Genomic DNA, 16,798 nt, shown 5'->3' with positions numbered 1-16,798 from the left:
TTTTATCCTGTACTATACAGATTTCATGGGGAGACCAGCGTTTCTCATATTGGGGGTCCTGACCCAAGAGGGATTTGTAGGGAGGGTCACAAAGTTATTTTTGGGGGGGAATCACAGTATTGCCACCCTTACTTCTGCGCTGCCTTCAGAGCTGGGTGGCTGGAGAGTGGCAACTGTTGGCTGGGCGCCCAGCTCTCAAAGTAGCGCTGACGCCAGCAACAGCGCAGAAATCAGGGTAGCAGTATCACCCCCCCCAACTCCTTTTTGGATCATGACCCCTACAATTACAGCACCATTACATTTCAGATTTAAATATCTGAAATCATGAAATTTATTATGACCATGAAATTGACCAGTATGGACCTGAATTTGTTAGGGTCCTACAAATGGGTTAGCTGGCTCCATACCCCACTGTAGATACATGATTGCAAAGGGTAGGATGTGGTAGTAGGGTGGTGCAATTTGGGGCTTCTTTAGCAGAGGCTTCCGGAAGTTGTCACTGCTTTGACCTGTGTGGTTTAGCTAGAATCTAGGGCCTTGCAGGGTTGTTTCTGTTAAGAGGAGGAATTGATGATACAAGCCAGGTCTGTTCTTTGGGGCAAACTTACCTATTCACAAAGAATGCACACAAAGTCCTGTTGCCCTGAACAGAGTAGGAATCAACAACAGCAGGTGGTTTCCCCGCTGCGAAATCCCCACGTCTGCCTTTTCAGCGGGCTCTGTGCCCAAGAAGCCGTGCCTTTCTGCTTCCTCTCAGGGTCATGCTCACAACTGCTTCTCCTGGCATCCTGCCTCCAGCACACACAGGCAACCCAATCTCCTAGTCCATGTGTCTGCCATCAGGGAAAACCGTCAGCTCTCTGGCTTGGCTGTGACCTGCCGTGGAGTCTAGGCTATGTCTTCACTGTCAGTCAGAGGATGGGTGTTACGGCGGGATAACTAATGAGCATTTGCTGCCTTGCTGCAAAATCTTAGTGGACACAAGGCACAGCCAGTTTTTGTCAATGTAGCAATACCATCCCCCCAGTCTGGTGTGACCCCGCCTATCCGCATTACAGTGAAAGTTACAGAGCCTGGTCCCCATAGCGTTTTACAGCAAAACAACTAACATTCACGGGGATGGCAGGGACCGCCTGAATCAACAAGTTCAGTCCCTGCTATTGCAGAGACCTCTGACTGTCATATACTCCTGTTCATAAACTTATCAAGTAACTATCAGCATTCTTATTTTACAGATGGAGAAACTGAGGCACAGAGCAGGGAAACAACTTGCCTAAGATAACGCACCAGAACTGGGAAGTGAATGCAGCTCTCCTGAGCCCCTGGCCAATGCCCTTATTCCCTAGGCCAGTGCTTCTCAAACTATCTGATGTGGGGGACCGGCAATTTTTTTTTCCAATGTGCCAGGGACCAGTGCCATATTATTTTCCTATTCGACGCTCTTATGAGGGGAAACTCACCGCGGACCGGCAGCCGACGGCTCACGGATCGGCACCGGTCCACACACCACCACTTTGAGAAGCCCTGCCCTAGGCTACATCACTCTTTTTTAAGAGGCGTGTCAGGAGTGAGGTTTGGCCTCATGCTTCTACACAGCAACCCTGAATACCCAAGACAAGGGAAAGCAAAACCCTGAGCCTGGTGCCTTGAGCCACTGAGTCATCCCAACACGTCTAAAAATAAAACAAAACAAATGGGCATCTGTCCCACTAGCTGCCATGTGCCAAGCGAGTGTTCTGCCATCTCATTCCCCAGCTGTTAGCTAGCTCACTGTAGAAACACACCCTTTTTTAGCAGTGAAGACAGCCTTAGTACTGCTTTTGGGGGTCACCCCCATCGTTTGCAGCTGTCTTTACTACATCGAGGGGGTTAATTGCTCTTCCTCTTGAGTGTGAAGGAGGCTGAGTGGGGCAGCCCATGGCTTGAACTAGGGCTGTGATTGTCATGGGATGCACCTTTCAGCATCACACCTAGCAACAGAGCGGTGTGTGTAGGAAACAGACGGTGATGAGTCCTGCTGAGTGGCCAGTGCTTTCCAGGCTCTCACCTTTGTGCGCATGTAGCCTCAGCCTGACCCCGGCTTGTGTTCCTGAGACCCTGGTGCCACACTAAATCGCGTCCCTCCTGAACCTCTTTCTCCAGTTGTTATTTGTATTGCAGTAGTTCCTAGGAGCCCCATTCAGTGACCATTGTGCTAGGCACTGCACTAAGAGAGGTCCCCCACCAAAGAGCATACAGCAGTTTCACTCACAATACACGCAGTTTCCGAGCTGCAGCTGGGGTGATCAGATGTCCCAATTTTATAGGGACAGTCCTGATATTTGGGGCTTTTTCTTATGTAGGTGCCTATTACCCCATCTCGATTTTTCACACTTTCTATCTGGTCACCCTAGCTGCAGCTGGGATACTGATTTTATTTCTGGGCACCGAGCAGGGATTGGATGGCCCCAGGCAGACACCTCACATGGAACTCTCATTCCCAGAGGTTTCCTGTCCTGAAGCCGGGCATCCAGGGGGTGCGGATCTGCTGCTCTATCTGGCTGTTTACCTCTCAATCCTGCCCCGCTGGAAAATTGGAGGCCAGAGTGTCTGACAGGTTGCACTGGGCAGGGCTTCTCCAGTGCCTTTCCCTTTGAGGGAAGGGCACTGATTGTTAACCAGCTGGTCCTTTCCATGCTCTGGCACCAGTTCCAGAGGCACTTTTCACCCAGGCAGACCCCATCCCCTTCCCCTCCCCTTCCCCCTGACACCCCCCATTTGTTGTTCCTTGGAATGAGTTGATCCCAATGTTGGATTTTTTTGTCCTTCCCCTCCGAGGAGGGGGAGGACTTCTGGTTTACTAGATGGATCCCCTTTGGGGATTCATCGCATACAGGGGGACCAAATAGGCCTGAAGCAAGGCAGGGACAGCCCTTCTATGTGGCTCTAGGAACTCTATTCACTTCTGGGTCCCCTTCCTGCCACAGAGAATGATGTCAGGTCAGAAGGTGTTCTAAGAGAAGAACGGCCAAAAATGGCTGGAGGGACTGACTCAGGAGTTAAGAATAATAAAAATTGGTAACTATGTCCAAGCTTGGATTGGAACTGACTGAGAGGCATGGAAAGGGACAAAGGCTGAGACAAACCAGGGGGCTGTTGAGGGGCGTTCAAGGGGTGTAGCTGGGAGCAAGTGGCTGAAATTGACAAGAGAGAAATTCAGGGCTGAATAGGAGGAACCTATTCTTAGCAGCGAGAGAAGGTTTTCTGTTCTGTACAGGCTCTTATTCCACTCTCATCACTGCAGTATCTTTGCATTATGCAATACGACTAACATCTGCCCCGGGGGGGCCATTCTTTCTCTTATCCTCTACCGAGGGGGAGAATCCTGCGTGCAGTGGTTTGTTTAGGTAGGGTTGTGTCTATGGCCACATTGTTCTGTGGTTATGTCAGAGAAGGCTGGTCGGAGAAGTGAGCCTGGCATTAGGAGTGGAAGTCAAGCAGGGTTGGGATGGTCCCTGTTTCCCAGAGGATTTTGTTCCACCTTTCAGAGCAGCTCTGGAGAAAGCTGGTCTCCTGTACAGACAAACTGTCTCCTGCTGGTTCCCCCCACCCCCCATTTGATTTTCCTCTCCTTTCTTTAACCCTTGTACTCCCATGTCTTTGTAGATCTCCCTGCAACCCTGGTACATATTCCAGGGTTCTATAAAACCAGACTGTTGTGTTCTTTTAAAATTGCATTTAAGAATTTGAGGTTTTATTGGCAAAGGTAACAACAAAAAATCAACACTGCTATTTGAGAGAGACCATTTAGGAAATAGCACTCATACGAAATCCCAGCTCCCGTCCACAAGCCCCAACCATGTCTACATACATTGTTATTATGTTGTGTATTGTGATGACATCTAGAGTCCCAGTCATGGACCAGTACCACATTGTGCTAGGTGCTGTACACATGCAGAACAGAAAGATGGTCCCTGCCCCAAAGAGCTTGCAATCTAAGGTCACATCTACTCTCGAAAGTTTTGCCAATAGTATTTTTGCCAGCATACGCTGCTGCTGTTCCAACGTCACCAACATGGCCTTTGCCAGTACCACGCAGCCTCACTGTGTCAGCAAACGACACACTGCACTAGGTACCCAGGCTTCCTGTGTCACTATCCAGCCCACTGCCTTATGGGTCATTTTTGAAGTAGGGGCAGGGACTTTTTGTTCTGTGTTTGTAGAGCACCGAGCACCAAGGGGACCTGACTAAGGTCCCTAGGCACTACGGTAACACAATGTCAGCACTCCCTTGGGTGAGCGCATCTCTTGGTCTAAGTAAGGATAAAAGGTGTGTTTTTAACACATGTTAAAATCCTAGTATAGACAAAGTGGTTGTAGGTTTAATATGGGTTTACCTTGACAAGCTAACGTGTTAAAACTGCATCTCACCTGGTCTGCACTATGATTTCACCATGTTAGTTAACAGATATGTGTTAAAATCACACCTTGTTCCCTAGGAAAGACAAGACTCCAGGGACTGGAGTGTAGCTAGTGATTTAACCTGCATCTGTGCTAATCAGACCCTGCCTAATGCCCACAGTGTACCCATAATCTCCAGGGTTGAGAAAGCATAGTTCCTGCCATGTCAGGAGCCGTAAGGGATTTCAACCCTATTATACTGGCATTAGAAGAATAAAGGTGATGACACTGAGCACTTTATAACACCCCTGAGATTTATGAAATCTCCCAATGCCTCTACTGTAAGATGGGCAAAGGAGAATTGTTGTACAGGGCTGTACAGCCAGGGGCAAGACTGTGAATAGAACCCAGGAGTCCTGACTCCCAACACCCCTGCTTTAACCACTAGACCTTCCTCCTCCTGGAGCTGGAAACCAGGGAGCCTGACTCCCAGCCCTCTCCTCCAACCCACTAGACCCCACAGAATGGAAATAGATCTCAGGAGTCATGACTCTGAGCCCCCCTATTCTGATACATGAGACCCCACTCCCAGAACCAAGAATACAACTGAACCCCCCACCCTACCCCCATCCTTCTAACCACTAGACCCTACTTCCTGCCCCTTGCTCTAACTACTAGACTCTACTCCCAGAACTAGGAGTCAAACCAAGATGCCTTGACTCCTAGTCCAGGCCATGCTTATGCCTTTGGGAAACTGGTTCACAGCTGAAGGTGACTGGGCATCACTGCCTGTGATGGCATAAGTATCACAGTTCAGTGCCAAGCGCACAGCATATGGAATAGCTTTTAAAGCCACACAGGTGGGATCCTATGCTGGGGAAAGCTGGACACAGCGTGGGCTGTGCTACTGAACACAGCTGCTTTGGATGAAGAAAAGGAGGGGCATTCCTGGGAAGGGAGGGGTGGGCACAAGACAGGTAACCCCTTCCTTCCCACCACTCAGGGTCACGTTGGTAGACTGCAGCCAATCCTCCAGGTCCTGCAAGCTGCAGTGGCAAAGCAGAGAGACCTCCTGGAGATTTAGGAATGCTAGTGCCTGGAGCGGCTGAAGAACAGATGGTGACAGGGTCACCAAGGGGTTACCCTGCAGCCCTAGCATCTGCAGGGAGCGCAGGTCCTGGAACAGCCCATCAGGAAGCATGGCCATGAGGTTCCCAGATAGGTCCAGAGCCTGGAGAGAGACCAGCCCCTGGAAGAGGCCCTCAGGTAAGGTCTGGAGGTTGTTTCTGCTGAGATTCAAGAATGTCAGCCTGTCTAGATGGTGGAAGACATCCACACAGCCCCCTGCATTCCAGACGATATTCAGGGAGTTCTCAGAAAGGTCCAGCACCCTGAGCTGGCTGAGCCTGGGCATGGCTCTGTCCTGATGCTCAGAGCACCTTGAGATCTGGTTGTGTGAAAGGTTCAGGAACTGCAAGGCAGGGATGCCCTTCAGCTCATTCCAGAGCCCTCTCAGGTCTTGCATGCGGTTGGAAGACAAGTCGAGGAAGGTCAGATTCGTGGAAAGCTTCCCGATTCCCCAGGTGTCCTTGATCCGGTTCTGGCCCAGCAGCAGGTGCTCCAGGGCAGGGAGCCGCCCTGACGGCACACGCGAGAGGGCATTGTCCTGCAGATTCAGCGTCCGCAGGGTCCTCAGTCCCTCCAGGGCATTGTGCTGGATGGCCCCAATGTGGTTGGACTTGAGGTTGAGGTGAAGCAGCAGGGAAGATCTTAGGCTCTGGAGAGCCTCCGTATTCAGCTCCCCCAGCAGATTGTGGGAGAGGTCCAGGGTCCAGAGGTGCTGCAGTCCAGCAAAGGCCTCCCCACGGATCTCGTGGATCTGATTGGCTGCTAGGCGCAGTGCACGCAGCTCAGGGAGACCCGAGAAAACCAAAGGCCCCAGCTTGGAGAGGAAGCCATGAGACATGTCGAAAGAGAGGACCCTGCTCTGGCTGAGTCCTGAGAAGGTGCTGGCGGAGAGGCCCCGCAGGTTATTGAACCCGAACCCTCTCCCAATGGCCCCCGAGTGCTGCAACTTCAGATTCCGTATCTGGGCACCTGCCATGACCTTAAAGAACCGTTCAGCACTACCCACATCCCATGGGTTGGAGGAGACATCCAGGGTTTCCACTGTGATGTTGCGGAAGGGACTAGGGCAGGAGTGGTTGTACCAAGGGTCCCTATAGGACAGCAGGTTGGATGAGAGATCTAGGAGGGACAGGTGTCGTCCCCCGAGGTGGGTCAGATCCTCCCCGCAGATTGTCTTGATCCTGTTAAGCCGGAGCTGGAGGACAGCCAGCAGCTTCAAGCCTTGAAAAGAGGCATCAGGTCTCAGCCTCTTTATCAGGTTCCCTGTGAGATCCAGCCTTTTGAGGGACACCAAATCCTGGAAGTAGCCACCCTCCAGCACAGTCTCATCAAGGCCATTGGCATCCAGCAGGAGCACCTCGAGCTGCTGCAAGCCAGCCAAGGCCGTGGGTTGGAGGCTCAGCTTCCTGTTGCCCCCGAGGTCCAGGAACGTGATATTGGCCACCTTCTCAAAGGCTCTTTCTCCAATGGAGAGTGATCCCCCCAGCTGACATCCCAGAGACAGCTTTCTGAGCCTCTCCAGCCTGGGGAAGGAGGAGGCCGAGATGTTGGAGAAGAGGTTGAAATTCAGCAGAAGGATGTCAGTGGATGGGTCAATTTCTGGCAGTGTCTCATGGTGTTGAGCTTGGCAGCTGGAGACCACTGAAGACTGGACCCTGGAGGCATGACAGCTCTGAACTTCAGCCAGGGCAGGACTAGAGCCCAGCAACCAGAGCGCTAGGAGCCAAAGGTGTCTGAGCATAGTGGAACCTGCCAAAGAATAAGAATGATGTTACTCCACAGCACCCACTCCTGTAATGGGACATTTATACTGTGCCTGCTAGTGGTGCTAAGTGCAGGTACAACCCACACCCATTCTGTGTGGCATGCTAGCCCCCAACAGTGATGGCTGGGAGATATATAGTGGTTGATGAGGCTGCTACAGGCATAATAAAGCTGTCTCTCTTAGCCCAGTCAGTAGAGGTTCCTGCTTGAGATCCCAGGTTTGATTCCTACTACTAACAACCCACCCAGAGGACTGGTGTTATACAGAGATAGCAAGATACCTAAAAGGGGACTGATCTACTGCTATTGATTTTAGCTGGAAGGTGCTCAGACACCACTGTGATGGGCTGCAAGACAAAACCCATAGATAGTGGGCTTCTGCCTCTCCCTGGGACAGCAAGAAGGATCTCCATAAATGAGAGCTGGTAAGACTCTGTCAACACGTATTTTTTTTTCTGACAAAACATGACTTTTTGTCCAGGTCTGAGTACTTTGTGGAAAATTTTCATTTCATGGAAAAATTTCCACCTGTCTGATTAAAAACCCTGGAAACTGAAAAATGTTTCAGTAAAATAATGTTGATTTTGGTTAAAAGTTGTTCATCTTTTGGTTAAAAATCAACTTTCCATCTTCAGTGTGGTTTTTTGGGTAATAATTTTTGGTTTTTGAAAAACAATATTTTTAAATGGAAAACTGGAAAAAATCCCCCCCCCCCATTCTTCGTTTAATTTTTTCCTCACAGAAACAAGAACTTCCCACAGGAGCTGTAATTTATTAAAATAATAAAGACCCTTGGCATTTTCTGAGCAGCTCTGCCTCTAACTAAGAGCCTGGGCTTGTGTCAAATATGGAGAGAGAGGGCCACCCCGGGTGCTATGGGGCTAGTAACTGGACTCTGTGGGCTGGATAGGGTCTCAAGTGAGGTGTTTGTACAGCACCGGGCACAATGGGGCCCTGGACCATGACTGGGGCTCCTAGGTACTACTTTGATACAGATAACTAAGGTGGAAGGGGGTCTGTCTGTGATCCCTGCCCTGAGCAGGTTCCAGGGCAGGAGATCTTAATCTGGGGGTCACAAGCAGGTGACTTCTCTTTCTTTCCCAATTTAAGAACATAAGAATATAAGAATGGCCCTACTGGGTCAGACCAAAGGTCCATCTAGCCCAGAATCCTGTCTTCTGACAGTGGCCAGTGCCAGGTGCCCCAGAAGGAATGAACAGAAAATCATCAAGATCCATCCCCTTCGCTCATGCCCAGCTTCTGGCAAACAGAGGCTAGTGACACCATCCCTGCCCATCCTGGCTAACAGCCATTGATGGACCTATCCTCCATGAATGTATCTAGTTCTTTTTTGAACCCTATTATGGTCTTGGCCTTCACAACATCCTCTGGTAAGGAGTTCCACAGGTTGACTGTGCGTTGTGTGAAGAAATACTTCCTTTTGTTTGTTTTAAACCTTCTGCCTATTAATATCATTTGGTGACCCCCCTAGTTCTTTTGTTATAAGTACTAGTAAACAACACTTCCTTATCTACTTTCTCTACACCAGTCATGACTGTATAGACCTCAATCATATTTCCCCTGAGCCATTTCTTTTCCAAGCTGAAAAGTCCCAGTCTTATTAATCTCTCCTCATATGGAAGCCGTTCCACACCCCTGATCATTTTTGTTGCCCTTTTCTGAACCTTTTCCAATTCCAATATATCTTTTTTGCGATGGGGCAACCACATCTGCACACAGTATTCAAGATGTGGGCATACCATGGATTTATATAGAGGCAACATGATATTTTGTGTCCTATTATCTATCCCTTTCTTAATTATTCCCAGCATTCTGTTTGCTTTTTTGACTGCTGCTGCACATTGAGTGGATGTTTTCAGAGAACTATCCAATATGACTCCAAGATCTCTTGAGTGGTAACAGCTAATTTAGACCCCATCATTTTATATGTATAGTTGGGATTATGTTTTCCAATGTGCATTACCTTTGCATTTATCAATATTAAATTTCATCTGCCATTTTGTTGCCCAGTCACCCAGTTTTGAGAGATCCTTTTGTAGCTCATTGCAGTCTGCCTGGGTCTCAACTATCTTTAGTAATTTTGTATTATCTGCAAATTTTGCCATCTCACTGTTTACCCCTTTTTCCAGATCATTTATTAATATGTTGAATAGGACTGTCCCAGTACATACCCCTGGGGGACACCACTATTTACCCCTCTCCATTCTGAAAACTGACCCTTTATACCTACCCTTTGTTTCCTGTCTTTTAACCAGTTACCAATCGATGAGTGCACCTTCCCTCTTATGCCATGGCAGCTTACTTTGCATAAGAGCCTTTGGTGAGGGACCTTGTCAAAGGCATTCTGAAAATCTAAGTACACTATATCCACTGGATCCCCTTGGTCCACATGCTTGTTGACCCCCTCAAAGAATTCTAGTAGATTGGTGAGGCATGATTTCCCTTTACTAAAACCATAATTTGTTGACTCTTCCTTAACAAATTATGTTCATCTGTATGTCTGACAATATTGTTCTTTATTATAGTTTCAACCAGTTTGCTTGGTACTGAAGTCTGGCTTACAAGCCTGTAATTGCTGGGATCACCTCTGGAGCCCTTTTTTAAAAATTGGAGTCACATTTGCTATCCTCCAGTCATCTGGTACAGAAGCTGATTTAAATGATAGGTTACAGACTACAGTTAGTAGTTCTGCAATTTTACATTTGAGTTCCTTCAGAACTCTTGGGTGAATACCATCTGGTCCTGGTGACTTATTGCTGTTTAATTTATCAATTTGTTCCAAAACCTCCTTTAATGACACCTCAATCTGGGACAGTTCCTCAGATCTGTCACCTAAAAATAATGGCTCAGGTTTGGGAATCTCCCTCACATCCTCAGCCGTGAAGACCGATGCAGAGAATTCATTTAGTTTCTCTGCAATGGCCTTATCGTCCTTGAGTGCTCCTTTAGCACCTCGATCGAACCACCCCACTGGTTGTTTAGCAGGCTTCTTGCTTCTGATGTACTTAAAAAAAAATGCTGTTACTTTCTGAGTCTTTGGCTAACTGTTCCTCAAATTCTTTTTTGGCCTTCCTAATTGTATTTTTACACTTCATTTGCCAGTGTTTATGCTCCTTTCTATTTTCCTCACTAGGATTTAACTTCTACTTTTTGAAGGATGCCCTTTTTGCCTCTCACTGATTCTTTTACTTTGTTGTTTAGCCACGGCAGCTCTTTTTTGGTTCTCTTGCTGTGTTTTTTAATTTGGGGTATACATTTAAGTTGAGCCTCTATTATGGTGTCTTTAAAAAGTTTCCATGCAGCTTGCAGGGATTTCACTTTTGGTGCTGCACCGTTTAATTTCTGTTTAACTAACCTCCTCATTTTTTGTGTAGTTCCCCTTTCTGAAATGAAATGCTACAGTGTTGGGCTGGTGTGGTGTTTTTCCCACCACAGGGATATTAAATTTAATTATATTATGGTCAATATTACCAAGCGGTCTGGCTATATTCACCTCTTGGACCAGATCCTGTGCTCCACTTAGGACTAAATCAAGAATTGCCTCTCCTCTGGTGGATTCCAGGACCAGCTGCTCCAAGAAGCAGTCATTTAAGGTGTCAAGAAACTTTATCTCTGCATCCCGTCCTGAAGTGACATGTACCCAGTCAATATGGGGATAATTTAAATCCCACGTTATTATTATTGATTTTTTTATTTTAATAGCCTCTCTAATCTCCCTGAGCATTTCACAGTCACTATCACCGTCCTGGTCAGGTGGTCGGTAATATATCCCTTATTATTAGAGCATGGAATTTCTATCTATAGAGCATGGAATTTCTATCTATAGAGATTCTATGGTACAGTTTGATTAATTTACAATTTTTACTTCATTTGAGTCTACATTTTCTTTCACATATAATGCCACTCCCCCACCAGCATGACCTGTTCTGTCCTTCTGATATATTTGGTACCCTGGTATTACTGTATCCCACTGATTATCCTCATTCCACCAAGTTTCTGTGATGCCTGTTATATCAATATCCTCATTTAATATGAGGCACTCCAGTTCACCCATTTTATTATTTAGACTTCTAGCAATTCTATTCTAGAAATACCAATTTCTATTGTGCTGTAAGGTGCAGGCACAAGAAAAGCCAGGAGGCTCTCCAGGGTAGCTGAGCATGCCTTTCCCTCCCATCAGTGTCCTCATATCCTGGCTACCTCAGGGATCAGGTACAGGGCACTGTGCATTGAGGGAATGGGGAGACCACTGAATTTCCTCTCCAGGGCAGTGACTGCTGGCAGTAACCAACAACTGCCCAGTAGCATATGAGAAATGAGCGTGACCAATCTCGGCTTAGCTCAGCTCCCAGGGAACAGGTGACCATAACTGGCCCCTTCCTCTCAGTAGAGGGCCACAGGGACAGTGCTCCCCTCTAGCAGCCATACTCAAAAAGCAGCACCCAGGCATGCTGGCCGGGAAGCTTGCACTGCAGACATCCTGCTCTATCCTTTTGCAGGACTCCCCCTCCCACCCAGCATCTCCCCGATCCCTACCAGACCCTCTACTCACCCTGAGGGAGCGAAGATTCGTGCTGGAGACACCGCAGAGCAGCCACGTTCACCACCTGTGCCCTCTGCCATCCACCCGTCTGCTCTGGCTTTATTTAAGCTCCCACCACGGAAGACGACAGCTGCTCCCAGAAGGCTCCGGCCCCTACCTCAGCTGCTGTTTACTCAGCGGGTGTTCAGGAACTTGCGAAATGGGAAGTTGGGGGAAATTCCCCTCCTGGCCCCCTCCTGCAATTATTGCTTCCTCGGGCCTTGGCTGTGAACGGTCGCGGGTCAACCTAACAAGCTGGTGTGAGTGGCCTTACATCTTCTTGAGTCAATGAGCCGCAGCCTTACTCTCAGTCCTGCTGCTCTAATCACTAGGCATCACTCCCCACCCAGAGCTGGAACAGAACCCAGGGGTCCTGACTCCTAGTCTCCTACTTATACCAGTAAATATGAGAAAGGCTGGCCACTTGGACTGGGAATCTCATGACCTTAGGATGCTTCAGACCAAAACCTTGTGCAATCCTGGCCCCTGAGGCAGATTTCTTCTTCATTCCTGCTGGTGACCAGCTCCAAGCCTGAAGAGTGAGGCTGGAGAATCCCTGGGTTGTTGCTGGCTTGGACACACCCTCCCTGTGTGTGGGCAGATCACTGAACCTCTCTGGGCCTCAGTTTCCCATCTGTGAAATGGGAAGAATAATTGTTCCTCTGCCTTGTCTATTTAGATTGTCCTGGGGTAGGGGCTGACTCTTATTGTGTGTCTGTGCAGCACCTGGCACAATGGGGCCCCAATCTTGATCAAGCGTAGGCAGCCCCCAGCACAATAGGGGCCCCACTCTCGGTCAGGGTCTGTGAAGCACCTGGCACAATGCAGGCCCTAATCTTGACCAGGGTGTGTGCAGCACTCCACACAATGGAGCTCTGATTTCAGTCAGGGTCTGTGCAGTGCTACAGGGTCTGTGCTACAACGGGGCCCCACTCTCAGTGAAGGACTGTGCAGTGCCTGGCCCAATGGAGCCCGATCTCAGTGGGGCTCTGTAGGAGCTAGTGCAATGCCAATGGTAAATGCTGCTCCAACACTGAACTGGTAACCGGGGGCCCTAGCCAGGACCACATTTTGGCGCTATGTTAGAAGGGAGGAAAAGGAGACAAGACCCGCAGCTGGCACTGCTCTGTGATGACACTTGACAATTCAATCGTGCCCGGAGAGAACCTGGCCAGGGAGAACCAAACTCCCACACCACTGCCTCCTTGAACTGGTATTTTCCCAGGTTGTGATTTACCTCAGTGTCAGAGCATGTTCGCTTGCCCAACCCTGGAATTTCCCTGCCTCCCTGAGCGGCGCTGCAGGGCACAAGGGGTTAAACTCTCTGCGCACAGAGTGTCCCAGGACCCCGGGTAACTACAGGGTGCTCGGGAGTGTTACCTAACTGTGGCCCTTTCATCACAGCCTGAACTAGTGCCAGGTCACGGGGCACGTGCCGTCCTCTGAAGCAAACAGGATCGGCCCAAGTTATGAAACCAGGGGTGTTCTGACTGCATTGGGGCCCAGCGTCAGGGAGGCAGGAAGCACCACGTGGCTGTGAAAAGGCCCCTTCTAAGCAAGAAGCTCTTGCTACCATTGGGGTGGGTAGTAAAGGGCCGAATGCTAGATTGCTGTGAGCTTGTTACCCCCTAGAGTTAAGCCTGACCAGGGTTTAGATGGGAGACCGGGAAGAGGTGTTGCAGGATTGGTGTAGGTTGCAGTGAACACCCTCTCGTTAGACTCAGTGCAGATGCCATGTGTTGCGAGGGGGCACTGCAGTACTGGGAGTGGGGTGGGGGCTCAGTAGGGGGGCACTGTCCCCTCAGAGTCAGTGCTGGCACCAGTGTGGCATTAAGGGGCGTTGTGCTGCCTGGAGCAGGGTAGGGGGCACACTCCCCTCAGCAGCAGTGCTGATACTACTGGGGTGCTGTGTGGCGGGATACCCTGCTGGTAGGAATGGTGCCCGCTGCTCTGCTGTAGTTTTTCAGCAGACACACAATGCTGCGGTTCTAACCCCTCATGCAGATTAAAGACATTTTTCCCAAGCGCAGAAGCATTAAATGCACCTCACTACCCAAATGCCAGCCTAGGTCCGTTCTGTCATCAGTCGCCCCTGATAGTCCCAGTTAGGTCAGGGGTGGGGGTTGTCCCTCCCCTTTTACTCCCTGTCCCAAACTGATGCTTTGGCACAGTGTTAACGCTTGCTACATTCTACACCAGAAGCAGGTACATTTCAGCAAGTGGTGAGCAGTCTTTGTATAAACAGCTGCGGTGTCCCACCCCAGAGGCAGCTGAACCTCAGGATATACGTACACCACTGATTAAGGTGTAAGTGTAGCAAGGGTAGACATATGCCTCCAGCTTTCATATAGCTAGCACGGGTAACAACAGCAATGATGATGTGGTGGCACAGGCATCAGCATGGGCTGGCAATGCCAGTAGAAGCCTGCCAGGGACCATGGCTACTCATCTGAGTGGCTAGCCCGTGTTGAAGTCTATGATGCCACACCTGCACTGGTGTCGTTACCTGCACACTCTAGACTGAAGCTAGCATTGGTATGCCTTCTCACCCGTGTCACACCTTAATCCGCTGTACAGACCCTGCCCCCCCCCCCCCCCCGGTGGCACTGGGAGAGTGGTCTTTGTATAAACAGCTGCCAGGCCCCACCCAAGAGGCAGGTGCAAGTGAGGCTTAGGGTATGTCTACACTTAAACCATTACAGCTACAGCCTCACCACTGTAGCACTTCAGTGTAGAGAGGACCTGCGTTCTCCCATCACCTCCCGAGAGGCAGTCACTAGAGTGACAGAAGAATTCTTCCATCGACCTACTGCCATCTACACGGGAGATTAGGTCAGCATGGCTGCATCTCTCCATGTAGTTATACAGCTGTAAGTTCCCAATGTAAACCACCCCTTTGTATCTTTCTGAAGGATATGACAAACCAATCCCATTTATTGGTAGAATCTGCCCCAGGCAATTACCTCTGACCTGGATGAAAAGTGGATTTAATTTCCGTGCACGCACAGTGCTGTTACAAAAACAGAGTGACACTCCACTGCTCTCACCCTGAAGAACAAAGATGGGATAATCCTGTGGTTTCAGGACATGGTCACTGCAGGCATTTTCCCTCATGCATGGCAACCGTACTGTGGTCAGCATCTCCCTTCCTGCAAAAATAGAAGTCAGAGAAAGACAAAGGAAAGTGCAGGGCCATTACTTAATGGGGAGGGAGAGCAAATAATGGCTGACACAGAGAAGGCTGAAGTGTTTAATGCCTTTTTTGTTTCAGTCTTCACTAAAAAGGTTAGTTGGGACCAGATACTTAATACAGTCACTATGAAAAAGGGAGAAGGAAGAACACATTCCAGAATAGGGAAAGAACAGGTTAAAGAATATGTAGCTAAGTTAGATATATTCAAGTCAGCAGGGCCTTCTTAAATGCACCACAGGGTAGTTAAGGAACATGCTGAAGCAATCTGCAAACCAGTAGTGGTTATCTTCAAGAACTCCGGGAGAATGGGTGAGGTCCCAGAGGACTGGGGATAACACCTATCATCTGCCAAAAGGGGAAAATGGAGGGCCCGGGGAATTATAGGCTCAATCTGCCTAACTTTGATACCCAGAAAAAGATACAGGCACAAATTATTAGACAATCAGTTTGTAAGCCCCTAGAGGATAATAAGGTTATAAGGAATAGCCAACGTGGATTTGTCAAGAACAAATCATGCCAAACCAACCTAATTTCCTTCTTTGACAGGACAACTAGCCTAGGGGATAGAGAAGCAGTAGATGTGATATATCTGGACTTGAGTAAGACTTCTGACATAGTCCCACACGACATTCTCAGAAGCAAACTAGGAAAATATGAAATTACTAAAAAACGGGTGCATAACTGGTTCAAACACTGTTCTCAAAGCGTAGTTATCAATGGTTTGCTGTAAACTGGGAGGACGCATCTATTTAATATTTCCGTTCATGACTTGGATGATGCAGTAGAGAGTATGCTTGTGAAAATGCAGATGACACAAAGCTGAAGGGGGTTGCTAGCACTTTGGAGGACAGGATTAGAATTCAAAATGACCTTGGATGAACTGGTCTGAAATCAATAGGATGAAAGTCAATAAAAACCAAGTGTAAAACACTACACTGGGGAAGGAAAACCCAAACACACAAGTACAAAATAGGAAATGACTGGGTAGGCAGCAGTACTGCAGAAAAGGAACTGGAGGGCGACATTGTGGATCTCAAGCTGAATATGATTCAAGGCTGTGATGTTGCTGCAAAAACAGCAAATGTCATTCTGGGATGTAGTAACAGGAGCGTTGAATGTAAGACACAGGATGTAACTGTACTTGCTCTACTTGCGGTGAGGCCTCAACTGGACCCCTTTGTTGTTTTGGGCACCACACTTCCATGCAAAAGGTTGTTACAAAGATTAGTTGTTCTCCATGTCCCCATAGAGTAGGAAGAGGAGTAAATGGATTAGATTGCAGCAAGGGAGATTCAAGTTAGATATCAGAAAAAACTTTCTAACCCCAACAATAGGTAAGGACTAGAACAGGTTATACAGGGAGCAGGCAGAATCCCCTTATTGGAGGTTTATAAGAACGTTAGACAGACACCTGGCAGGGACAGTCAAGGCAAACTTGATCCTGCCTCAGTGCAGGGGGATGGACCAGGTGACCTCTTGGGGTCTCTTCCAGTCCTATGTTGCTATGATTCTATAAACCGCACAAAGTGAAACAACAGGAAGGAGAGAAGGAATGGGAGAAGGGGTGATATGGAGAAATAGCGAGGCTATTGCACATGGCAGCTTGCAAAGGCAAAAGCTCTTGCGCCCACATCCAGGAAGGACAGAGGAGGAGGCTAGTGCTAGATGGGAGGGGAAGTTCAGCCCCTGCAAGTAACAAGGCACCAGGGAAGCCGTACATGACAGGGGGT

The 16,798-nt window shown here is 48.7% G+C and overlaps 1 protein-coding gene across 1 annotated transcript; it reads right to left on the bottom strand.

The window, feature by feature from the left end:
* Positions 1 to 4,006: 4,006 nt before the first annotated feature.
* On the bottom strand, positions 4,007 to 12,002 carry LOC120408927 (toll-like receptor 5). Its single transcript, XM_039546086.1, has 2 exons — positions 11,846 to 12,002; positions 4,007 to 7,257 (listed from the first exon to the last, which is right to left on the bottom strand). The coding sequence occupies exon 2, from the start codon at positions 7,247 to 7,249 to the stop codon at positions 5,285 to 5,287; it is 1,965 nt and encodes a 654-aa protein (XP_039402020.1). The 5' UTR covers positions 7,250 to 7,257; positions 11,846 to 12,002; the 3' UTR covers positions 4,007 to 5,284.
* Positions 12,003 to 16,798: the final 4,796 nt, after the last annotated feature.

This window comes from Mauremys reevesii, linkage group 7, assembly GCF_016161935.1.
Source record: "Mauremys reevesii isolate NIE-2019 linkage group 7, ASM1616193v1, whole genome shotgun sequence".
Classification (NCBI taxonomy): domain Eukaryota; kingdom Metazoa; phylum Chordata; order Testudines; family Geoemydidae; genus Mauremys; species Mauremys reevesii.
This window is presented reverse-complemented; position numbering and strand designations above follow the sequence as displayed.

What these genes read in the sequence shown, in the direction of transcription:
- LOC120408927 (XM_039546086.1), bottom strand. Translation starts at nt 7,249, where the DNA reads ATGCTCAGACACCTTTGGCTCCTAGCGCTCTGGTTGCTGGGCTCTAGT.